Here is a 26,673-nt window from a genome sequence, read left to right as displayed (position 1 = left end):
TGGGGAAATATAATATTCACATTGGGTAGATTTAAGTAATGTTAAAAGAATATCCCCCCTCGCCCCTCCCTCCCACATCACTTACATAGGGTGTGACTGGGATAATCAGAAAGAAGTAGCAAATAATATGTCATATTATCAGATGGCAATTAGTACTCTTTTTCTGTACTTCAAAGCTAGGAAAATGATAAAGGTAGATTGAAGTTATTTTTAATTTAGAAATTTATCTTATTTTGGGAAGTACATTTGGTAACTGGAATAAAGCAATCAAGCAGGGACTAGTTGCTGACAATCTGTCCTAAGTGAAAGAGTATGATTAGATCACCTTGTTAAGAATGTTTATTCTTCTATAAACAGATCCCAAACCCCTCTTCTAAAATATTTGGCAACGCTACTGTTTCAAATAGCAGTTAAGTAGTTCTGTAGTCTGAGGCTGGAATGCTTTTTATAGTGGCGGTGCTGAAAGCCAGCAAAACTATCCCCAAACGTTTTACCTCATTGTCCCCCGTTCTCCCCCATTCCCTGCCCTCCCTGCAGATGAGGCCAGGAGCAGGGCCATGTCTCCAGGTGCGGGGGTTGAGGGACACGGACAGGGATAAGGGGGCCGAGGCTGGGGGCAAGTGTGAGGCCAGTAGCGGACCCCACGTGTGAGCCAGCAGCTGGGAGCTGCATAAAACCTGGGGGTGCTGCAGCACCCCATGCACTCCTACTTCCCGAGCCTGTAAGGGCCTGATTTACCAGTTCTTTACTTCCGCTGTAGGCTGGTTTGACTCTATCAAAACTGGAGTTTCCCTGGCATAAAACTGGAGCAATTCAGTGACTAATCAGGCTCAGAATCTCTAGAGTTTTGCCATTGGGTTCTTGGAACCAGCAATTCAAAAATAATTTTTAATTACACCCAGAAATCCCTTTTTCTTTATACAGTGTAACTTATTCATCACCTATGACTGAATTGCTCACTCACAGTAAGATTAGAAATGTAATTATGCCTCAGTTACACTGAGGGATTTTAAATGAGGCTTGCTGATGGTTTAGTTGCAGACTTGACCGAAAAATTCTGTTTATCTTGTTATCATTATTCTTAGCTACTATGAATAATTTATTTGATGCTAACCAGGCAAATGCTGCCAAAATCTGAACAATGCACTCCTTCAAAAATGTTCTGTCAGCCTGTGACATTCTGAAAGTTAAACACTCCCCGCAAAAGTCCATCTATTCTGTGCTCCATCACTCCCCACCCCAATCTATACATTCTTTCATCCCCAGCCTCTCCATCAATTAATCTTCCCCCTACTCACTACCTCACTACAGAGACCTTGCCATGGAACTCCCCTACTTGTCAGCTGCTCCGCACTGGTGGGGCCCGCAGCTGTGGTATCAGAGGGGTTTCCCTGTGGCCTCTGGCTGTGGGAGAATTGGTCAAGTAGAGCGCAGGCTCCCTTTGTTTTTTGTAGAATGGGTGGAGCTTTTCAGACTGTAGGTGATTGCCCTTGGTGATGGGGGAGGCCCTGTGGAGTGTGTATCTCATGGATGATGGTGCTTAAGGGATAGTAGGGTTTCAGGCTCACTCCCAGTAACAGTGCTTCAAAGTCCAGGCTGGAGCTGAGTAGGCAGGCAGGCACTGACAGAGAAGAGAGGAGGCTGGAGCCTCTACATGGCTACCTTTCAGCATTATAGCAACTTTGTCCTTCTACCACTTCTTCCTCCTCCACATGTGCTGTTGGAATGCATGGTAGTGGAAGGAGCATCCAGTGGCTGTGTGGTGGTGTGTCCCATCCCCATATTATTGGAGTACCTTTCAAGAATAGAAATAAAAATAAGAATTTCCTTCCTTCCTAGCCTGTAGGAGAAACTTGATCCGTTTATAGAGCTTTTGTTTGTGTATGTAGTGAATGTACCACAGAAAAGTTGTGTAAGAGAAATGAGTTACACATTCAGTTCTGGGAATAGGCAGTGCCCTCTTGCAGAAGTAAATTCTCTAGTCTATGTTCAGTTTCCATCAAAGGTCTATCTCCTGCACTCATGGGCCTTCCCTTCTTGGCTGCAAGTATCAGAGGGGTGCCGTGTTAGTCTGTATCCACGAAAACAAAGAGGAGTCTGGTGGAACCTTAAAGACTAACAGATTTATTTGGGCATAAGCTTTCGTGGGTAAAAAACCCCACTTCTTCAGATGCATGGAGTGAAAATTACAGATACAGGTAGAGATATACTGACCCATGAAGAGAAGGGAGTTACCCTTCTCTTGCGCTGGGCATCACAAAATGGGGAAGAGATGGCCAGCCCTCTGTGGAGATAGAGGTGGTTAGGGACTATTTAGAAAAGCTGGACGTGCACAAGTCCATGGGGCCGGACGAGTTGCATCCGAGAGTGCTGAAGGAATTGGCGGCTGTGATTGCAGAGCCATTGGCCATTATCTTTGAAAACTCGTGGCGAACCGGGGAAGTCCCGGATGACTGGAAAAAGGCTAATGTAGTGCCAATCTTTAAAAAAGGGAAGAAGGAGGATCCTGGGAACTACAGGCCAGTCAGCCTCACTTCAGTCCCTGGAAAAATCATGGAGCAGGTCCTCAAAGAATCAATCCTGAAGCACTTGCATGAGAGGAAAGTGATCAGGAACAGCCAGCATGGATTCACCAAGGGAAGGTCATGCCTGACTAATCTAATCGCCTTTTATGATGAGATTACTGGTTCTGTGGATGAAGGGAAAGCAGTGGATGTATTGTTTCTTGACTTTAGCAAAGCTTTTGACACGGTCTCCCACAGTATTCTTGTCAGCAAGTTAAGGAAGTATGGGCTGGATGAATGCACTACAAGGTGGGTAGAAAGCTGGCTAGATTGTCGGGCTCAACGGGTAGTGATCAATGGCTCCATGTCTAGTTGGCAGCCGGTATCAAGTGGAGTACCCCAAGGGTCGGTCCTGGGGCCGGTTTTGTTCAATATCTTCATAAATGATCTGGAGGATGGTGTGGATTGCACTCTCAGCAAATTTGCGGATGATACTAAACTGGGAGGAGTGGTAGATCTGCTGGAGGGCAGGGGTAGGATACAGAAAGACCTAGACAAATTGGAGGATTGGGCCAAAAGAAATCTGATGAGGTTCAATAAGGATAAGTGCAGGGTCCTGCACTTAGGACGGAAGAACCCAATGCACAGCTACAGACTAGGGACCGAATGGCTAGGCAGCAGTTCTGCGGAAAAGGACCTAGGGGTGACAGTGGACGAGAAGCTGGATATGAGTCAGCAGTGTGCCCTCGTTGCCAGGAAGGCCAATGGCATTTTGGGATGTATAAGTAGGGGCATAGCGAGCAGATCGAGGGACGTGATCGTTCCCCTCTATTCAACATTGGTGAGGCCTCATCTGGAGTACTGTGTCCAGTTTTGGGCCCCACACTTCAAGAAGGATGTGGATAAATTGGAGAGAGTCCAGCGAAGGGCAACAAAAATGATTAGGGGACTGGAACACATGAGTTATGAGGAGAGGCTGAGGGAGCTGGGATTGTTTAGCCTGCAGAAGAGAAGAATGAGGGGGGATTTGATAGCTGCTTTCAACTACCTGAAAGGGGGTTCCAAAGAGGATGGCTCTAGACTGTTCTCAATGGTAGCAGATGACAGAACGAGGAGTAATGGTCTCAAGTTGCAGTGGAGGAGGTTTAGATTGGATATTAGGAAAAACTTTTTCACTAAGAGGGTGGTGAAACACTGGAATGCGTTACCTAAGGAGGTGGTAGAATCTCCTTCCTTAGAGGTTTTTAAGGTCAGGCTTGACAAAGCCCTGGCTGGGATGATTTAACTGGGAATTGGTCCTGCTTTGAGCAGGGGGTTGGACTAGATGACCTTCTGGGGTCCCTTCCAACCCTGATATTCTATGATTCTATGATTCTATGATACCTTACAAGTGGAGAACCAGTGCTGACAAGGCCAATTCAGTCAGGGTGGATGTGATCCAGTCCTAATAATTGATGAGAGGTGTCAATACCAAGAGAGGGAAAATTGCTTTTGTAGTGAGCCAACCACTCCCAGTCCCTATTCAAGCCCAAATTAATGGTGTTAAGTTTGCAAATAAATTGTAGCTCTGCCGTTTCTCTTTGAAATCTGTTTTTGAAGTTCTTTTTGTTGTTGAAGGATGGCTACTTTTAAATCTGTTATTGAATGTCCAGGGAGATTGAAGTGTTCTCCTACTGGCTTTTGTATGTTACCATTCCTGATGTCTCGTTTGTGTCCATTTATTCTTTTACATAGAGACTGTCCGGTTTGGCCAATGTACATGGCAGAGGGGCATTGCTGGCACATATCACATTAGTAGACGTGCAGGTGAATGAGCCCCTGATGGTGTAGCTTATGTTGCGTCCTCTGATGGTGTCGCTAGGGTAGATATGGGGTCAGAGTAGGCAATGCGGTTTGCCACAGAGATTGATTCCTGGGTTAGTGTTTCTGTGGTGTGGTGTAGTTGCTGGTGAATATTTGCTTCAGGTGGGCTGTCTGTAAGCGAGGACTGGCCTGTCTCCCAAGGTCTGTGAGAGTGAGGGATCATTTTCCAGGATAGGTTGTAGATCACTGATGATGTGCAGGAGCTGTTTTAGCTGGGGGCCGTACGTGAGGGCCATTGGTGTTCTGTTATTTTCCTTGTTGGGCCTGTCCTGCAGTAGCTGTCTTCTAGGTACCCATCTCGCTCTGTCAATCTGTTTCCTCACTTCCCTTATTGTAGTTTTAAGAATTCTTGATAAAGATCTTGTAGGTGTTTGTCTCTGTCTGAGGGTTACCAGCATCACTTTAATTATGTCTGACTTCAGGTTTAACCAGCTGCTCATCATCCAGGAGCTGACTTTAGTTAAACCCTGATAGAGCAGGGAGATGGTGCTGTTTATGGTTGATATAAATAGGCTTGGTAGAATTAGATTTGTATTTTTGACAGATAATATTGATCTTTGTTTTTAAGGTTTTTTTTCCCCCAATTTTTATATATGTAACCCTTCTGCCCGTCAGAGTTGGCAGCAACAAGGGCCGGGTTCAATATCTAGGGGTTCCATTCCAATAACACAATGCAAACCGGCTCGAGCCCCCACCCAGTGACCTGGGACAAATATATACCACCCCCGCTGGGCGCCTCCAAGAGGCAATACTTCCCCTCTCGCAAGCACATAGTCTGAGTGTAGCAAAAGTCTTTTAATAACAGAGAGAAACAATGTGGCATTATGTTGGGGAAACACCACCAACAGGATTCATAACACAACCCATGAGCAAAAACAACCCCACCCCAGGCAAATTGGGGCATGCCCTTTTCCCTTTGGTTCTTGAGTCCAGCAACCCCAAATCACCCAAAGTCCCAAAAGTCCAATGCCCCAAAAGTCTCTGTCCCTGGTCAGGGCAGCCCCAGAGTTCGAAAGTTTATCTGCGGAGCTTTACCTCCCAACCTGGGTGGAAATGGGACAGGGGTAAGAGGCACCTTACGTGATCTGAAGCTGACCACCCCATAGCTCCATAGCGGCGCTCCGCTCCGCCAGCCGCCCCACAAAACTCCTTCGCTCAGCTGCACTCCGCTCCACCAGCCGCCCCACGAACTCCTTCGCTCAGCTGCGCTCCGCTCCGCTCCACCAGCCGCCCCACGAACTCCTTCGCTCAGCTCCACGGCCCACAAGCAGCTCCTGCCATCCACACACTGCTCCGCGTCGAACTGCTTCACCAGCCGTCCCGCAAACTGCTCCACAATATATCTTCAGGCTCCCCCACTACTTAACACAACACTCAGTGATTTCAGCTCTTAGGTGAATTCAGCTTATAGTAGGGGAGCCCCAGTGCTGGTGCACTGTCAGCCCAAAGTGAGCTCAGCAGCCTATAACCAGACTTCTAATGAAACCAAAATTAGCTCTGATATTCCACAGTGGAGAGAGGAGGAAGTGCAATCAGCATGTAAGGCCCTCACCAAGGGGCCCATGCCACCAAGTATTAATACTTGTCCCCAGCCTCTCTCCATTCACACAGTTTTGGAACCCATGACCCTTGCCTAGCGAGTGCTACTTAGTTGATGGTGAATCCCTCCATCATAACAAAAGGCCACGTACAGTTCCAAGCACAGTTCCCATAATCAGGGTAATAACAATTTATTCTTCCTGCCCCAATAACAGAGACACTGGGGATCCCACAACAGCCAAAGTGACCATTTGGGCAGCTATGGTCTCATTCTAGGCGTGGTGGGTGTGCCTATGCAAATGAGATCAGCCCCTGAAGTTCTTTTCCACAACTTGCCACACCTCACCACCAGATGTCAGGGTGGAGCTCATCCTGACACTGCTTACATATATTTAAATTTTTACAGTTGTGGGAAATCATGGAGGGTCAGACAATGGGGAGGGATGAGACAATAATTATTTAATGAGAACAGATGCTGAGATTCAACAACTTAAAGCTTGATAACAGTTACAAGAAATTGTCAACATCATATGTCAAAATTTTAGCCTTAAATCAAACTCTAACTAAAGTTCTTAAGCAGACCTTTTTCTTACTTTGCTTATCTGTAGATTTCTATTGTTATCAATGGAAATATTTTTTTCATTGGTTTGTGTGTGTGAATGGTGGAATCGACATTTACCGATACCAATCTAATCCTTCTAAGCCTAGACATAAAGAAGACGTCTGCTGGCACTTCTGCTCACGCTGCCTCACCAGCTCTCCCAATTACTTCATATAGATGCTGATTATGAGAGGGAGAGGACAGTGTCCTATGGGATGCTGGAGATGAGCGCTTTGGAGGTGGAGGAACTAGAATACCAGTTCAGGGTACCTCTGTTTGCTCCTGCAGGTTCCTGGGGATGGGTCGGGAGAATATAGTGATCAGCATTGCATTATCAAATGGCACAGAAAGGTCAAGCAGGATGAACAAGGATGTACTTCCCTTGTCTATGGACAGGAAGAGATCATCCACCAGAGCAACAAGTGCTGTCTTTGTATCATGCCCTGACCTGAAGCCTGCCTCAAAGAATCCATAATGCTGACAGATGGCGCTGAAAGGTGGTTTTGCTGGCTTCTTGACTAGCTTACTTAGAAAAAGGAGGTTAAACGTTCGGTGGTAGCTTTTGCGGTTTTTGGCATGGATAGTAAAATTACACAGTTGCTTAACAATGACTAGTACACAGTTTCATGGAACAAAGAAAATGAAAGAAAACTATAAAGCTATATAGAAAATCGGCTAATTGGTAAAATTAAAATAAAAGCAAACAAGAGACAAAACACTTAAGACCTAAAAGAGCATATTTTGTTTCCTTATGGTGAACAATACTATTGTTTTTCCTTAGTGGAGAGAAGTGAAGTTTGCCAATAAAGTCTCTGTCTCAGGAAGTAACTCTCTATGACTCACTCACAGCAACAACTATTCTTGGTTAGAAACAGACTTTTCATCTTCACAGAAAGTTCATCATACATGGAGTTCTGTTGTTGAAAATTCATAGATTATAAAGCCAGAAGGGACCATTGTGATAATCTAGTCTGACCTCCTGTATAACATAGGCCATAGAACTTGCCTGAATTAATTCCTGTTTTAATGAGAGCATATCTTTTAGAAAAACATACAATTTTGATTTTAAAATTTTCCCAACCCCTGGTAAATTGTTCCAATGGTTAACTGTTAAAAATGTGCACATTATTTCCAGTTTGAATTTGCCTAGCATCAACTTCCAGCCATTGGATCATGTTAGATCTTTCTCTGCTAAGTTCAAGAAACCTCTGTTATCAGATTTGTTCTCCCCACATATGTACTTATAGACTGATCAAGACACCCCTGAACCTTGTCTTTGGTAAGCAAAATAAACTCAAGGAGCTCACTCTATCACAATAAGGCATGTTTTCCGAAATTGCAAACATTCTCCTGGCTCTTCTCTGAACTGTCGCCAGTTTATAAACATCCTTCTTGAACTGTGGACACCAAAACATGGTGTTTTAGCAGCGATTGTCCCAGTGCCAAATACAGAGGTAATCTAAACTCCCTACTCCAACTCAAGATTCTGCAGTTTATAAATCCAAAGGTCAGATTAGCCTATGTGATCTCAGTACTGGAAACTCCTGGTCAGCTGATGATTCGTTATGACCCCAAATCCTATTTCAGAGTCACTGCTTTGCAGATAGTCCCCCATTGTATAAGTATGGGCTACATTTTTTGTTCCTACAGATTTTTGTTTCAAACTCCCTGAGGACATAAAGTTTAAAAAATAAAGATAAAGTATTGAAAATACCTTGACCATGTTCTCTCGGTTATTTTAGACTTTTCTGCTTTTCATTAACAAAAATGTCCACAATTCTTTTAAATGGTCTATTTTTTGCTGTTTTAATATTTAGCCTTTGCTAAGACTGTAGACAGAACTTTGATTTCAACAGGAACAGGAGTGAGCCTACTGGCAAAAAAAAAAGTCATTTCAGTGAGAGCAGCACTGAGACAATAGTCACAATTTGAAATGGCTGTTGCTGGCTGGCTTGCACTTTAAAGCACTTAAAGGTGACCTGGCTGGAGAGCCAGGCCATGGAAGACTTGGAGAGAGACAGGCCACTCCAGGGTCAAAAGTGGTCAAAAGAAGCGAAGTTCCTTGTAACAGGTATTAGGGGCGCCCTAGAGGTGAGCGGTCTCAGAGTAGCAGCCGTGTTAGTCTGTATCCGCAAAAAGAAAAGGAGGACTTGTGGCACCTTAGAGACTAACAAATTTATTTGAGCATAAGCTTTCGTGAGCTACAGCTCACTTCATCGGATGCATCCGATGAAGTGAGCTGTAGCTCATGAAATTTTATGCTCAAATAAATTTGTTAGTCTCTAAGGTGCCACAAGTCCGTCCTCTTTTTCTTTTTTCTAGAGGTGAGAGTGCACAAAACACTAATACTAACACATGAGTTGCTTCCCAGATCTCCTCTACTTCCTTTTACCAGCTACAAACATTTGTGAACAGAGCACCAGGGGCTGGACACATTACTGGGGTAATACTCCTCTGGACCGTGCCTGCCTCCCAGTGCTGCCTCTGCTCCGACTCCAGGCTAGTTACCACTGCTCTGCTTGGACAGCTTTTCTAATCACTGAGTCCCAGTTCTGATTCCATCTATAGACCTGCAGCTGCCTTGTCTGGGCCTGCTCTACTCCCTGCTTCTTTTCCACCCCCACATTTTTCTCAGGCTCCATGTGACTCAGCCTTTTAATTTCCCCACTCTCTTAATTTCACACTGCCGTAAGGCTGCCCAATTTGCTCTCAAGTAGCTGCTGCTGTGTACATTCTCTGCTAGCTCAGTCTCATGATCTCTTGCCCAAGGGGTTCCACATTGGAACTACTTGTTGCCACATATTCCACCAGACATGACCTATTAAATTCCAGGTAAATAGGGGAAGGGGAGGAAGTTGATCCTACCTTCTTCCTGGCTCTGCTTCCATTAAGGCTAAATCACCACTGACCCTGGCTCCTTAAGGTCTTAGAATGGGTGTGAATCTGATCTGATGGCCCAGGCCACTGACCTACATCTTTCTCCTGCTCCCCATTGTCGTTCTTAAGATCATTTGGGAGCGGGAAGGGTCTCCATAGTGACCCTGCAGTGGATATATTAATCCGTGATCCTAAAGGCGATAGTTGAACATTTTCTTATTTTAAGCTACATGATAGACAGGAAAGTGGACGATAAGCAAGTGATGTACTGCCAGCATTTTACCAACAGGATCACATGATTTTCTCCCATATCTTATAATGCTTATGATATAATGATAGCTCATCTTAAGTGATCACTCTCCTTACAATGTATATTTTTTCATGGTCTGTGTGTATATATAAAATCTGCTCACTGTACTTTCCACTTTATGCATCTGATGAAGTGAGCTGTAGCTCACGAAAGCTCATGCTCAGATAAATTGGTTAGTCTCTAAGGTGCCACAAGTACTCCTTTTCTTTTTGCGAATACAGACTAACATGGCTGCTACTCTGAAATTTACAATGATTGTGTACCAAGGAAGCAAGTATTTGCAGACAGGAAGGGTGAGGGAATAGGAAACCTTTCCACTTGGTTTCTCATTTAAACAAAAACACCTCTCGAAATCATAACCAAAGAAGGCTGCAGAGTCACTTGGCAAACACACTTGTATTAAGTACATTTGCTGGAAATGTTTCTACTTTGTTCCTGTAAAGTACAGTGACTGTATTGATAGGATAGCACACAGAGTTCAGCATGCTCAGACTGAAGTGCGGGAGGAGAATGAAGATCTCTGGAAGTTTTTTTTTGGAAAATACCTGCCATATGATGCATTCCTAAAGCAAAAAATTACTCTTTAGAAGTATTTTATGAGCCCTCGGTCAACTGCAGGGATAAGATGTCGTTCTCTAGGGAGGGAGCTGAGCAGGGGAGTAGAGCCCTGCGGCGGGACTGGAATCCTGTGGGTCCTGCAGGATCCACTGCTATAATAGTGGGAATGGATAAAATATACTTTGTTGTAGGCAGGCAGAGGTGACTAGTGGGAGGGACACAAAGAGGGGCACCAGCTAAGGGGGAGGGACAGGTGACACCCCCATGTGACTCTTCCCTGCACTGCCCCCAGGTGAGGGCCCCCACACTCTCCCCATCCCATCCTCCCCATCCCACTTTACCTGGGCTGTCCTCCTGCTGTGCCGGCCTGGCTTCCCCTGGCTGTTCGGCTGCTCTTCTGGCAGCCAGGCTGCGGAGCCATGCCCTAAACCTAACCCTAACCCTAACCCAAAGGCCACCTGCCCCCCCAGGCTCACTTTCTGGTGACAGTGGCCAAGCGAGCCAGAGTCCCCCACCCTCCCCGGCACGCTCAGAGTTGGCTCCTGTCCCCAGAAGCTGACCCGGGCAGGGAGAGGACTGCCACTGTCGCCACTCCCTGCCTTGCCCAGACTCAGCTTCTGGGGACAGGAGCTGTCTCTGAGGATGCTGGGGAGGGCTCCGGCTCGCTCGGCCACTGTCCCTAGAGAAGCTGAGCCCCAGGGCAGCCACTGCGCTGCACCGTGCAGCATGGCTGGAAGAGGAGAGGCTCTGGCCCCGCCCCTTGCTCTCCCCAGCCGGGGCTGGCTACTGAGTCAAGTGCCCCTAGCAGGCTTCTGGGGGGGGCAGGCGGCCAACCCTTCCCACCTCCTCTGCCCCCAGCGTCGCCTCTTTGGGCGGGATGGGATGTGCAAAAAACAAGACAGCGGTAATTTTGTGGGAAACCACAACATCGCTCATCAGTTTGTCATAAATAGACTTTCAGCAATGTAAAGCAAGTTTTTCTTTTTTGTTTTTAAATAAAGTTTTTAATACTTAATTATAGTGAGGGATAGAAAGACTAGATGTCTGTTATAACAGGAGTTGAAGTATCTTTTTACATGGTTTAAGCAAGATTTGTTTTATTCTTTTATTGGTAAAAGTTGATTCTGAATTCTGTTTATATATCTAATATATTAACCAACCTGTTTGGTTGGTTTTAGTTTTTAGTAGCATGGGGAAATTTGTCTCTCATGCGGGATTTGTGGGATCTAAGGTTTTTGCAGGTGGGAGCGGGGAAAAAATGCAAGAAACAATGCAGGTGGGAGTGGGTATTGCGGGGTGGGATGGGACGGGAGCGGGATTAAAAAAATAGTCCCACGCAGGGCTCTATAGGGGAGCAGTTACTCTTTCCAGTCTGCTTTCCTGCAACCCACCTAGATATCTGAGTGGGTGATTGGGAGTTAATGCTGTTCCAGACAGCGTTAGCTGCTTCTTCATGCTCTTTGAAGCTGCTGCTGCACAGATAGGAAAGAAGGCAGTCAATGGAAGAATAACAATGTTACCAAGAAGGATAGCAGGGCAGCCATGTGCAGTTGCTGGGCTCTGTGGCCCTCCAAACCACACTGAGGGGAGCCCAGTAGTAGAGTTGAGCAAATAATTGATTATTCTGTCCAAATCCAAATGGAAATTTTTTGTTTTTTCTTGCTGAAATGAAAAAAAATTCATTTTGGGTCAAATGAAACATTTGTTTGACCCAAAACAACTCTTTTGGTGCCTTATTTCAGGTTGTTTTTGAGTGGCTTTCACTTCTTCTTAGCTAACTTTTGAAAACAAATATCATTTCAAGAATGAAAAGTCAAAACATTTCCTTTTGAAATGGCTAAAACAAACTGTTTCAACATTTTTGCATGTTTTGTTTTTCAGCTGAAACTGTTTGCAGAAAAATGCAGTTGGGGGGGTGAATTTACTTTTTGCTGATTTTTTTTTTTGCCCAAGTCTACCCACTGGAGTGCACAGAATCATATTCTGAACATCTGCACTATCTGCTGGGAATGGTGTCTCATTTTGGCTTCTTGAATAGATGAAGTTTATTTTGTAGGCAGAGTTTGGAATACCACTACCTTTTACCCCTCAGGTAGAACCCCTTCTTGTAGATGAGTATCCATATCATAGAATATCAGGGTTGGAAGGGACCTCAGGAGGTCATCTAGTCCAACCCCCTGCTCAAAGCAGGACCAATCCCCAAGTTTTGCCCCAGATCCCAAATGGCCCCCTCAAGGATTGAACTCACAACCCTGGGTTTAGTAGGCCAATGCACAAATCACATATCCTTGTGGCTGTGAGTAATTCAGACTTTACGTTGTAGAGGAGGTGTGTTACACTGCTTTTGCATTGTTAGCAGATCCAGAACACAGTCCTTGAATTGTTGTCAAATTACAAAGGAGGATGCTTAACTGTAAAATCATGAATGTTTGTATAGATTAAATGCAAGCAACTGGGGCATTAGCGAAGATATTATGTAACCAGGTTTCAGAGTAACAGCTGTGTTAGTCTGTATTCGCAAAAAGAAAAGGAGTACTTGTGGCACCTTAGAGACTAACCAATTTATTTGAGCATGAGCTTTCGTGAGCTACAGCTCACTTCATCAGATGTATGCCGTGGAAACTGCAGCAGACTTTATATATACACAGAGAATATGAAAAAATACCTCCTCCCACCCCATTGTCCAGCTGGTAATAGCTTATCTAAAGTGATCATCAGGTGGGCCATTTCCAGCACAAATCCAGGTTTTCTCACCCTCCACCCCGCCACACAAATTCACTCTCCTGCTGGTGATAGCCCATCCAAAGTGACAACTCTTTACACAATGTGCATGATAATAAAGTTGGGCCATTTCCTGCACAAATCCAGGTTCTCTCACCCCCTCACCCCCCTCCCAAAAACCACACACACAAACTCACTATCCTGCTGGTAATAGCTCATCCAAAGTGACCATTCTCCCTACAATGTGCATAATTAAGGTGGGCCATTTCCAGCACAAATCCAGGTTTTCTCACATCCCCCCCACCCCCATACACACACAAACTCACTCTCCTGCTGGTAATAGCTCATCCAAACTGACCACTCTCCAAGTTTAAATCCAAGTTAAACCAGAACATCTGGCGGGGGGGGGGGGAGGAAAAAACAAGAGGAAATAGGCTAACCTGGTGGCTGAACTTTGTGACTTTGTCCTTACCCATAACTATTTCACATTTGGGGACAATGTATACCTTCAGATCAGCGGCACTGCTATGGGTACCCGCATGGCCCCACAGTATGCCAACATTTTTATGGCTGATTTAGAACAACGCTTCCTCAGCTCTCGTCCCCTAAAGCCCCTACTCTACTTGCGCTATATTGATGACATCTTCATCATCTGGACCCATGGAAAAGAAGCCCTTGAGGAATTCCACCATGATTTCAACAATTTCCATCCCACCACCAACCTCAGCCTGGTCCAGTCCACACAAGAGATCCACTTCCTGGACACTACAGTGCTAATAAACAATGGTCACATAAACACCACCCTATACCGGAAACCTACTGACTGCTATTCCTACCTGCATGCCTCCAGCTTTCACCCGGACCACACCACACGATCCATCGTCTACAGCCAAGCTCTGCGATACAACCGCATTTGCTCCAACCCCTCAGACAGAGACAAACACCTACAAGATCTCTGTCAAGCTTTCTTACAACTACAATACCCACCTGCAGAAGTAAAGAAACAGATTGATAGAGCCAGAAGAGTTCCCAGAAGTTACCTACTACAGGACAGGCCTAACAAAGAAAATAACAGAACGCCACTAGCCGTCACCTTCAGCCCCCAACTAAAACCCCTCCAACGCATTATTAAGGATCTACAACCTATCCTAAAGGATGACCCAACACTCTCACAAATCTTGGGAGACAGGCCAGTCCTTGCCTACAGACAGCCCCGCAACCTGAAGCAAATACTCACCAACAACCACATACCACACAACAGAACCACTAACCCAGGAACTTATCCTTGCAACAAAGCCCGTTGCCAATTGTGCCCACATATCTATTCAGGGGACACCATCACAGGGCCTAATAACATCAGCCACACTATCAGAGGCTCGTATACCTGCACATCCACCAATGTGATATATGCCATCATGTGCCAGCAATGCCCCTCTGCCATGTACATTGGTCAAACTGGACAGTCTCTACGTAAAAGAATAAATGGACACAAATCAGATGTCAAGAATTATAACATTCATAAACCAGTCGGAGAACACTTCAATCTCTCTGGTCACGCAATCACAGACATGAAGGTCGCTATCTTAAAACAAAAAAAACTTCAAATCCAGACTCCAGCGAGAAACTGCTGAATTGGAATTCATTTGCAAATTGGATACTATTAATTTAGGCTTAAATAGAGACTTGGAGTGGCTAAGTCATTATGCAAGGTAGCCTGTTTCCTCTTGTTTTTTCCTACCCCCCCCCCCCCCAGATGTTCTGGTTTAACTTGGATTTTAACTTGAAGAGTGGTCAGTTTGGATGAGCTATTACCAGCAGGAGAGTGAGTTTGTGTGTGTATGGGGGTGGGGGGGATGTGAGAAAACCTGGATTTGTGCTGGAAATGGCCCACCTTAATTATGCACATTGTAGGGAGAATGGTCACTTTGGATGAGCTATTACCAGCAGGATAGTGAGTTTGTGTGTGTGGTTTTTGGGAGGGGGGTGAGGGGGTGAGAGAACCTGGATTTGTGCAGGAAATGGCCCAACTTTATTATCATGCACATTGTGTAAAGAGTTGTCACTTTGGATGGGCTATCACCAGCAGGAGAGTGAATTTGTGTGGGGGGGTGGAGGGTGAGAAAACCTGGATTTGTGCTGGAAATGGCCCACCTGATGATCACTTTAGATAAGCTATTACCAGCTGGACAATGGGGTGGGAGGAGGTATTTTTTCATATTCTCTGTGTATATATAAAGTCTGCTGCAGTTTCCACGGCATACATCTGATGAAGTGAGCTGTAGCTCACGAAAGCTCATGCTCAAATAAATTGGTTAGTCTCTAAGGTGCCACAAGTACTCCTTTTCTTATTATGTAACCAGGATATGAGAGGCTATTTCATAGCAACAGAGCAGGGCTGGCCTTAGGTTTTGTGAAGCCCAAAGATGCTGGAAGGAGGTAAAATCAGACCATAAATTGTTTCTCCCTCTGAACCCGCTCTCAATAATGGCGTTACCTCCTTTGTAATGTACTTTGAGATCTCTTGAAGAAAAGCACTATATAAGAGCTAGGTGGTGGTGGCAGTGTGTGTTGTTCTTTTAATTAATTATACTGTTTCCTCCCCTACCTTGTGCCGCTTCTGGAATTGAAAATAGAGCTGACCTGTGCATTGCAAGGCTTGCCCTGGAGGCTGAGCTCCGAACAGCTCTTTGTTTTGTTTGTTTTTTTGGCCAGCCTTGTAGCTGAGAAGGTGCTTATGTCCCTGTGAAGGATGAATCCGCTGGTAGGTCAATTAATTAACATGATAAAATGGGGTCAGTGAGTCACTTTTCACTCTTTTTGGTGTGGCTTGTTCTCCTATTTCTGCTATATACAGGGTATTGATGTCAGTAGAAGTAGTTTTCATTCTGTCTTATCATAATGTCACTTTTGGAGAAAGGAAAAGCAGTCTACAAATAGGAGAGCATTTTGGAACATCTCCATCTGGGAAAGGAAATACAGAACTCCTAAGTTCACATTTCCTTTGGAAATATGAATCAGTGTTCATCACTTTGAACAAATGTACTGTGTAACCAAATATAAATCTTAGACATGTCTTGTATCTGATTGTCAGCGGTAGAAGAAGAGCCTCATGTTAAATAAGATACCACATTTTAGTTGATTTCCTTTGAATATGAAAATATCAACAGTTATGCATGTTGGTGTCACTGATTTCTGTAGAACAACATGGAATATTTTAAAAAATTAGAAGCATGTGGGGAAAACCTCATAGAAGGCCTTCCAGTTGAGAAGAATAACTGCACTTAACTGTAAGGTGTGGGTGGATTTAGCTTTTGAAATCCGTTGGTTTGAACGAGCTAAATCTTCACAATTTATCTTTTCAAAAATAAGGAGCTAGAAGTTAAAACTCCAACAGAAGACTTTCTGGGTCTTCAAGGAAAATGTTGCTACATAAGATTAATAAAATATCTACTTTATGGTATAAAATAGTACACCCTAATGAACAAAAGCAAGGATTTCTCAGGAGACTTTCAGAGTAACAGTCGTGTTAGTCTGTATTCGCAAAAAGAAAAGGAGTACTTGTGGCACCTTAGAGACTAACCAATTTATTTGAGCATGAGCTTTCGTGAGCTACAGCTCACTTCATCGGATGCATACCGTGGAAACTGCAGAAGACACTATATACACACAGAGACCATGAAGCAATACCTCCTCACACCCCACTGTCCTGATGGTAATAGCTTATCTAAAGTGATAAGTTGGGCCCAACTTGATGATCACTTTAGATAAGCTATTACCATCAGGACAGTGGGGTGTGAGGAGGTATTGTTTCATGGTCTCTGTGTGTATATAATGTCTTCTGCAGTTTCCACGGTATGCATCTGATGAAGTGAGCTATAGCTCACGAAAGCTCATGCTCAAATAAATTGGTTAGTCTCTAAGGTGCCACAAGTACTCCTTTTCTTTTTTCAGAAGACTTTAACACAGCAGAAGAATCAATAATACAGAATGTGGAGCTTAGCGTGCTATTAAAAGAAAACCAATCCCCACCTGCCCCCAAAAAAACCAAAACACCTTTGTTATGCACAAATTAAAGCTGCAAGAATGTTTCAGTGGTATCCAGCTAATACCTCAGACCAATATTACGTTTTCTTTACAAAAATTCTACACACTTAATTTTACTTCTTTGCCTATATTTTAACTTGTTTCTAGAAGATTATTGGAAATGGTACTTAGTAATCTCATAGTGGTTTGTTATTTTTGACCATTGCATATGCTAAGGGGCAAACATACATTTAGGCAAGCAGTGTAAGTTGGGGACAATGAGAATTGCATTAAATTATTTCAGCGCTTAAGTGCTCTGCTGGATCAGGGCCTTCTCTGTTAAGTTCTAGACTTTCTAATATTTGGGTATGATAGAGTGTTGCCCAACCTCATATACAGTACAATGATGTGATAGAGCCAGGAAAAGTACCCAGCTCTCGTCTTCTATTCCAGTGCCTTAACCACAAGAGAACATCCCTGTCCTTCTTGCAACCCTGTGCCCCATTCACTGTCCATCTTGTGCACTGGGTGAAGCAGGAATCCAGTAGATCAGAAAGCATGTGATTGTGTAATTAGACAAACCAATACTCATAATGGGGCTGGATTAAGGTTTTCAGTGCTTGACTTTGCAACCTTAATGTTTTTTAAACATATGTTTTTTAAATAACTAATATTTAAACCAAAATGAGTTCAAGTTATGAACCCAGAACCTTTACATGAGTTACACAGACCTTTACCACTTGAGCTAATGGAGTACCTGGTAGTAGTAGTACGCTATTATCCTCTAGGTAAACCAGTCACAAGAAGGAGATGTGACATACTATACCAGTGGTTTAAACAACTATTTGCTAGTCAGTACTTAAGAACGGCCATACTGGGTCAGACAAAAGGTCCATCCAGCCCAGTATCCTGTCTTCTGAAAGTGGCCAATGCCAGGTGCCCCAGAGGGAATAAACAGAGCAGGTAATCATCAAGTGATGCATCCCCTGTCGCCCATTCCCAGATTCTGGCACCATCCCTCCTTATCTTGGCTAATAGCCATTGATGGACCTATCCTCCATGTATTTATCTAGTTCTTTTTTTAACCCTGTTATAGTCTTGGCCTTCACAACATCCACTGGCAAGGAGTTCCACAGGTTGACTGTGTATTGTGTGAAAAAATACTTCCTTTTGTTTGCTTTAAACCTGTTGCCTATTAATTTCATTTGGTGACCCCTAGTGGAACACTGGCAGTCAGGATTCCTGCGTACTATTCCTGGCTGCAGAGATGATGGTAGTATAACGGTTACAGACATCTCTGCCATACACATAAGTTTGGCAATTCCATTCTGAAAGACAGTATAGCTGTGAATGAGAACTGGGTCTGCTATGCGACAGATAGGATTCAGTTTCCAGTTCTGGAACTTCTCAGCTATACCATTTGTAAAATGTGGAAAAGAGACTTTCCTGCCTTTTAATTTAGAAAGATACCTTGCTAAATGATAAGGCCATGAAGTTTATTAACACCAGTAAGTGGAAGAGCTTGGACTAGAACGCATTGTTTCTTCCTGGCCCCCCATCCAGCTGTCTAAAGATTACTAAAGAAACGAAGAGCTTGCATAGCCAGTTTAGTATTTTATGCTATAACAAACTGCAAATAAGTGCTATAAAATAAGTGAGCAATAGTAAAGCTATTTCTTAGTCCCTGCCCACAGTCACTATGTAAACAATTATGATGATATCTAGAGGCTCTGGCATAGGTGCTGGAACTAAGGGTATGGCACACCGTCTGGTTTGAAGTAGTAATAATAACCCAGATACATGGTTTCCACCTTCAGCACCCCAACTATAAAAACTGTTCCAGCACCACTGGGCTCTGGAAGACACATTAGCAGTTTTTGTTACTTTTGGAATAATAGTGGATTAATATTTTACAATATAGCACTATGTGCAAAGCTCTTCCAGCAGATTTCTTGTTTTCTTCAGAGTATCATGATGTTAAGTAATTTTACAAAACAAAATGCTTCATTATTTTTGCATATCTATTTTTCTCTGCATGTAATATGACACCTTGGAGGTGCTTGCACTGGCTGATTAAAATTAGTTTTCCTAAATGTCAATTCAAATTATTGCTGCCATCTCATTTTAATAAGAACATGTTGCTCAACGCTGTTAATTTCATATTTGTATTATTATAAACTACTAATAAGCAAAAGCTTATTGGGATTTGCACATACATTGTTTAAAAAATTCATACATATTCATATCATATTTATTATGCCAGTTATAGTCAGTCAATGATTAAATGGTTCAAAGCAGTAAAATTTTAAGTCACAAATGTGATTGATTATATTGAAAATAACTTTCCTAACAATTATTATAATAATGAGAGTTTATAGTCACTGAAGTACTTAAAGGACAAATTTAACTTATACTCTTGAACCGAAAGTGTTCTTCTTTTAAAAAAACTTAAAGAAAAAATAAGCATTACAATCCATAAACAACTATTCAAAAAGAAGAGAACAGATTTTTAAATAGTACACTTGAGTTTTTATAGCTTTTTTCCATTTTTGATTAATTTTAGCTATATTGTAACATAAGTAAAAGGTTTCTCACTGATTCAGATAATTAGTACATGATTTTTTGCCGTTCTGAGGACTGTCTGATAAAATATGTAGAAAGAGACATAAATGTTCCATTGATCTTACTGGGAGCTTTGCCTATACCAAGACTGCAACTTTAAGCCCATAATTGCATCATCATCATAATGTCATTTTGACAATCAACTTTACCTTTATGGATTTCTAGTATTCAAAGCAGGTAAATGCTCTGAAGGCAGCGTAGATGTATAAACTCATAGCTATTCATGATGGGCCAAATTTTGGTTCTACTGAGGTCTAGAACAAAACTTCTGACTTCAATAGGTCCAGGAATTGGCCTATATGACCCACAGGCCACGAGTGACTCCCACTAGTGATTCTTGTAGCTCTCATTGAGGAATTTGCAAGGTTGCCTCCGGCCTGGATTTCTTCCCTGATTCCATGAAATTACTAGCGGTGTCTTCTTTTAGTACCGTCCCCCACCACGCACTGGATTATGGTGGACCTACTCCACCTTGTTCATTTGCCCCAGTCATCCAGGAGAGCCCAGCTTCAGCAAATTCCTTTGCCCTTGTCCTCAAGGGAAAGAAGGAGCATGACTGCTGGTAGCTGAGTAGTTCTACTATGCAAATTCTAGAAAGGACTTTATGGTTTAGTGTCTCAAAGTTTAACTAGTACTACATATATTTTAAACCAAATGCTTCTCCATATGCTGTTCTATACAGAGAACCCCCCCCATCTTCACTCAGTAGTTGAGCAGCCGACATTTACTTTTTTACAAATCAATAGATGATGTACAATACATCTCTCTCTCTCTCTCTCTCTAACTCACCTTTGACAATATCCTGCTTTATAACTTAACATGTAAAATGTCATCCCCAATCCTGGAAACACGTACATAGGTGCTTAGCTCTAAGCATGTCCGTAGTTCCATTACACTCATGTGCTTATAGTGAAGAATATATACAAATGCACCATTGGACCAGGCCCCTAATTACTGTAAGAAGTTCTGATACGTGTCAGAGATCCTGTCATAACTTACCCTCTCCTGTCAGCAGTATATTTAGTTTCACATAGACCTTTATCATCTCCAATTTCTACAAGGGAGTCTAGTCCACCTCTGCCAAGAGAAGTTTGTTACCAAAAGTATATTTGCCAGAATTCTGTCCAGTATGGAGTGTTTTGTTTTTTTTGTATAATGTCTTACATAGTGGAATTACGTCTTTCCTCAGGAGAGGAATGCATGTTACTGTCAGGAAATTATTTCCAATATTAATTTTATATTTTCCTTTTGTTAAATTTATACCCTTGTTTCTAGTTATACCCTGTTGTACAAACCAAAATCATTATCTTCCTCCTGAGGCTCACATCTTGAAATTCTCAGAGTTATTTGTAAATGTTACTTAATCACCCTGTACTGATGTAGTTCTTCATGCACTGTCATAGTTCGAGTAAAATTACCTCTACTTACCTTCTAGTCTGAAGATGGTAAAATGAGGTCTGCAATGAAAAGCACCCAGTGCATTTCCTGCGCAGTTCATCCAAAGACCCTGGAAAACCCAAGTTGCAGTGATAACTGATGTTGCTCTGCTGGTTACTTTCCACTCATTTGACGCAGTGGCAGCAATAACAGCTCCTATTCCACCAAAACAAAATATCAAAGCTAAAATCTGTATCCCTAACATGCTTCTTGACTTTCACTATATCCTGGACAATTAGCAATGTCACTGTGTGGTATGTGGAGAGTACTTCAGTCATCTGGGTAAGCAATAGGTACAACACAAGCAAATTACACTTGAACAAGTGTTGCAGAAAGTTAATATGGGGACAAGACATTTTTCATGTTTGCTTGCCTTAAAGACCCAGGCACCATAGACATTTAGAGACAAACAAAAAGTGTGATTTTTTTTCTTTTAGATAATTAGTGATGGATGTTACAAATCAATAAATTAATTTTTAATTTTAAAAATGAACTTCATTTTTTTATATTTTTTCTCATTTCTGGTATTCTAGTTAATGCTTAATTTTTAGTTAATTGGAAACTTAACAACCCTAGAAAAAAGTGCAGAGTCCAAATTGTTCAGTACCCGTTAGCAGATGTAGCAAAACACTTTTAAAGGGATCAACTATTATTTGAAAAATACATTTTAAAAGAGTCTAAAATAAATTCACTTGTCAGCAGTAGTTGAACTGGTAGCTCTGTCTTTAAGATTGTAAAGTCTTTGGGGCAGGCATTGTGTTTGCACCTTTGTATTTTGGAAGATAAAAAATCTGTACACAGAATTAAACTGTGAGAATGGATTGCTTCTTGACTTATGAATAGATTAACCTGCCAGACTCCAAGTACAAATGGAAAGTATTTATTAATATACCTACTTTTAAAGAGATGACAGACAGCATTGCCACTGAATACTAAATGACATCCTGTAACAGATTGTTCTAACAATGAGGATGAGTAAATTTATACAGGAAGAATCCAATTCCGCCTCACTGTCAGATAATACAGTAATCGGCTATGTGCCATAAGATAAGTATACCTTTAAAAATTATGCATATTCTTCCGCATTAGAATGCTAATGGAATAGAGGAGACTATTTAAATATGCCATCACTGAATAGATCCCCAGGGATAAATATTATGTTACTGATCTACCTAGGCCATACAAAACTATTAGGTTTTCACCTTTTCTTAGGGACTATATTGATTCTTGCAGGGGCTTGAGAGAACCAATGAAGATGTGTCTTCAGGACCTGAGCTGTCTTTTTTCCCCAAAGCAACAAGCTATTCTACATTAATGGTTGTCCATTCTCTAGTGAAGTAGTCAGTATAGACGCTGAAGGCACAGGTGCTGCCTCACTAGTTTCCATACTTATCTAACCAGTTATCACGAACAAGAGATGTTGCATTTACTGTTGATAACTAAGGTGAACTTAAAACAACTAGAAATGCCTTACTACCCCTTTCCACAGCCAGATGACAACTTACTGGAGCCCAGTCCTGTAAACACTTAGGGCCAGATCCACAAAGGTATTATGTGTCTAACTGCTCCTTTAGGTGCCTAAATCAACCATTTATGCAATACTGACATTCTCAAAATCACTGCTCAGCTGCCACCTAACCCCAGAGATGCCCAAGTCCCATAGGTGTAAAAGTTTCGGCCAGTAGGCATGTGCAAAGCCACCTAAGTGCTGATACTGCCCCACATGTAACAAGGGCTTAGAAAGATGAAGATGAAGCCCCTGCCGTCCAAAGAGGGATTCTTAAATGAGGTGTTCCCTCGCCTCTCTCTCCAGTGGGGCCCAATCCCATAGGCATTCTCAAAGCCTACCTAAAATATTATATTTGTCACAAAACCGAGGTGGGGGCAATTGTGCGCATCTGGTGGCCTACTGGGTAAGGCACTCACTTGGGATGCATATATAGGTAACTACATGGAGAACAAATATTTAATAATGTGCTCTTCAATTTAGCAGAGAAAGGTATAGCACGATCCACTGGCTGGAAGTTGAAGCTAGACAAATTCAGACTGGAAATAAGGTGTACATTTTTAACCATGAGGATACTTAACGATTAGAACAATTTACCAAGGGTTGTGGTGGATTCTCCATCACTGACCATTTTAAAATCAAGACTGGACATTTTTCTAAAACGTCTGCTCTAGTTCAAACAAGAATTATTTTGGGGAAGTCCTATGGCCTGTCTTATACAGGAGGTCAGAGCAGGAGATGACAATGGGCCCTTCTGTCCTTGTAATCTATGAATGTAGGTGGCCCAAATTCAAATCCCTGCTCTGCCTGATTTGGAGCAGGGACTTTTATTCACGTCTTCGACCTCCCAGTCAGTGCCCTAGCCCACTAGACTATTGAGTGTTTTGGGGTTAGGTCTCTCTGTCTCTCCCACATCCCACCTGAATGCCCTAACCACTGGACTAGAGTCATTTTCTCTCTCTCTGGCCTAATGAATATTTAATTATTTATACGAAGTAGAACAGCTCCAACAAGAGAGAGTGACCTCCCACCCTACAATACCCAGTAGCCTGGTGGCTTGGACACTTACCTGGGTGGTGGTAGATGTGAATTCAAGTCTCTGCTCCAAAGCAGGCAGATCAGGGATTTGAAACCACATCTCCCACCCTTCAGGGGAGTTCCCTGGCCACCAGGGCCAGATTAACTTTTTGTGGGCCCGGCGCCAAACATATTTGTGGGCCCCCCTGGGGAATGATTGTAAAAGGGGCTGGGGTCAAAAGCACAGTGGGGTGGCAGCTTGGGTTGCTCCCTGGAGCAAGGAAGGGGCCAGGGGTAAACTGCAAGCACAGCAGGGCTGGGGAGGGGATAAACAGAATCCCCCCCGCCTCTGCCCACATAGAGCGGGTACCTACCTGGTTCTAGCCCATTCTCTTTGTCTCTCTCTGCACTGAGCTGCCCCTCCTCCCACAGGGCCATATCTGCTGTACTGCCCAGGTAGGTTGGAGACTGTGGGGATCAGTCGACACAGTATCCCCAGCCCAGGTGATGTGACAGCCAGTGGTGGATTTAGAGTTAGTGGTGCCCCCCATCCCTGTGCTCAGCTTCATTTTTGGGGCCTCTCCTTGGGACCCAGCCAAGAAAAAGAACATTTTCTCTTATCTCCCCCCGCCCCCGTTTTTTGTTCTTTTTTTTTCTTCATTCTCCTCCTATAAGTAATAGCAAGTAAATGAAAATAAAGTGAGGTACCTTGGTTGTTTTTGTAATCTAACTTATTTTTCCACAGACTACTTGAAAATCGCAGAGGGTCTCGATGGACCACATAATGATCTTTCCAAATATTGTAAAAAAAACATTGTGGTGCGGGGTCTGGCCAGGAGGGTGAGGGAGGGGTCTCAGGAGGTTGGGGTGTGGATCACTTACCTGGGGCAGCTCCTGTTTGGTGAGACAGGGGGGGGTGCAGGAGCTCCCGTTTGGTGCTCAGGATGGGGATGGGGATGTGGGGGGGTGCAGGAGTCAGGACACAGGGAGGGCTGGTTATGTGCGGGGGGTTGCAGGAGTCAGGGCAGGGGGCTGGGGAGGCGTGAGGGGGTGCAAGGGTCAGGATGGGCAGAGGGCTGGGGGTGTTGGCTGGGGTCATGGGGGTGCTCATGGAAGGGGACTGGAGGGGGTATGCCCCGATTCCAGTCCCTTCCCCAAGGCCCCACCCCTGCCTCTTCTCCACCTCCTCCCTGGAGCAGCGAGCATGCTGAGGCTCCGCTCTTCCCCCTCGGCAAACAGCTGATCGGCAGCAGGGAGAGGAGGAGGGGAGGGAACTGTAGCACGCTGTGGGAAGAGGCAGGGGAGGAGCTTGGCTGCTGGCGGAGCCTGCCCTGCTCTGGCAAGCTTCTGCCCCCACAGGAGAGAGCGGGGGGAGGAGAAGAGTGGGTCATGCCCCCTTTGGACCTTGGGCCTGGCACCATGGTAAATCCGGTACTGCTGACCATTGGATTATTGGCTATAATTGGGGCTTTCTCTAGCTTTTCATGAGAGCCCATGCCCTAGCAGGCCTCTGTCTCAGCAGCTGACCTGGCTTTGGTGCCTAACTCTCAGCCATGAACCTTCTCCTGGAATTCTGAGCAGAGGGAAGTGCCTCCTTCTGGCATGTCAGTCAGGCATCTAGAGGACCAGACCAGTGGGAGCTAGATACCTAAATACATCCTGCCCCTTTTCTCTGTATTTCACTCCTGGCGAGGTTAGGCAGCTCCCTGCTCAGCTAACTGGCTTCTGAGGACCCTTCCTTAGGTGCCTAACTCCCCCCAAGCATCCTGGGTGCCTAATTCAAGGCTGTGGATTCTTCTTGGTGGCAGGGTGCCTGGGGGTTAGGTGTTACCTAAATAAATCTTTGTGCATCTAGCCCTTTCTGCTGAGTGCAGAATACACTATCATCTGACTGATATTCACTGCAGGCCTGCACAAGTCTTATGCTCCATTTAAATCCCAAACTGCATTCTAAGGCCTTAAGTGGAACTTAATTGGCTCATAAGCTTTGATGCTGATCCTCTATTTAACGGCGATTTTTACCCTGTTGTAAGTAATTTCACTGAGTTCATGGTAACAAGAACTGTGTCCTGTATTAAGTGTTTGTGAAAAGTGGTAGGAAATAATCCTATTTTGTGCCTTCATTTCTGTTACCAGATTTGCCCGTTACTTTCGGACACACATTTGTTAGGGTTACTTTTTTTTTTTGGGGGGGGGGGGGGGGTGTTCTGTAATTCTATCAATCTACTTCTTGTGTCACTTGTGTTCTCATACAGCGCTCTGCTTCTCCCAGTTCCCTCCCAATGGAGCTATTCTGCAAGACCTAGGTTCCCCAGGGCAGGGTTCTTCCAGCCTCAGAATCTCTCTCTGTCTCACTCACTCACTCACACAAAACCGGGTTAATCCGCACTCCCAAGCTGATCCGTATATGTCGTTGGACTCAGTAGGCTGGGTCAAGCAGCATTTCCAAGCTGCCACCCTTCTATGTCCCAGGTTCACCATGTCCCTATCCCCAATTTCACATTACAATTGTTCTGGTAGTAACCCACTTGATGAGCAAACCCTACAGGATTTTTGGGCACTGCAGGAATCTTTCACTTAGGTATGAGGAGCGTTGCTGCAGAGCGAATGAGGAAGCCAGAAAAGCCACTCACAAGGGAGAGAGAGAGAGAGAAGCAACCAGCTTAACCATAAACGTTATTTATTGCCAGGTAATAACCATAGGGGAACCAAACAAACAAAACACTTATAATATTAAATCTAACTTAAATTTGATTATAAAAGTCAGGTTTAGAAAACTATAACTGATCAAACAGGTCAGGGTCAGAAGGCTATATCTAGAGAGAGAGAGAGAGAGAGAGAGATGGGTTCTCACCACTCCGTGAAGCTTGAATCGATCTGGGTTCCCTTCGTGGTGGTAGCTGTGGGTCCGGAGTGCTGGAGACAGGCAGAACCCCCAGCACGATCAGTCAGGAGAAGATGAAGTCCCAATGGAACTGATACAGATTTTGGATCCAGCCATCAGAGCACTTACTTGAGCACTGGTAGGGGTTTTTGTAGGGAAACAACAATGGTTCAAAGGAGAACACTAGACTTGTTTATGGGTAAACTGATG

The 26,673-nt window shown here is 43.8% G+C and overlaps 1 protein-coding gene across 2 annotated transcripts in view; it reads right to left on the bottom strand.

The window, feature by feature from the left end:
- Nucleotides 1-24,693, bottom strand: part of CLDN10 (claudin 10) — a 110,252-nt gene extending 85,559 nt beyond the window's left edge. Inside the window, exons 1-2 of one of the 2 annotated variants that reach the window (XM_073347911.1) lie at nucleotides 24,462-24,693; nucleotides 21,047-21,211 (exon numbers count right to left, since the gene is read on the bottom strand). In XM_073347911.1, the coding sequence (XP_073204012.1) occupies nucleotides 21,047-21,211; nucleotides 24,462-24,690 (394 nt within the window). In that variant the 5' untranslated portion in view covers nucleotides 24,691-24,693. Of the gene's footprint in view, nucleotides 1-21,046; nucleotides 21,434-24,461 lie in introns of those variants that run through there. The other variant, XM_073347929.1, reaches the window with a different exon arrangement.
- Nucleotides 24,694-26,673: the final 1,980 nt, after the last annotated feature.

Source organism: Lepidochelys kempii, chromosome 1 (assembly GCF_965140265.1).
Source record: "Lepidochelys kempii isolate rLepKem1 chromosome 1, rLepKem1.hap2, whole genome shotgun sequence".
NCBI lineage: Eukaryota > Metazoa > Chordata > Testudines > Cheloniidae > Lepidochelys > Lepidochelys kempii.
Note: the sequence above shows the minus strand (reverse complement) of the source record. Positions and strands in the feature narration are given on the sequence as shown.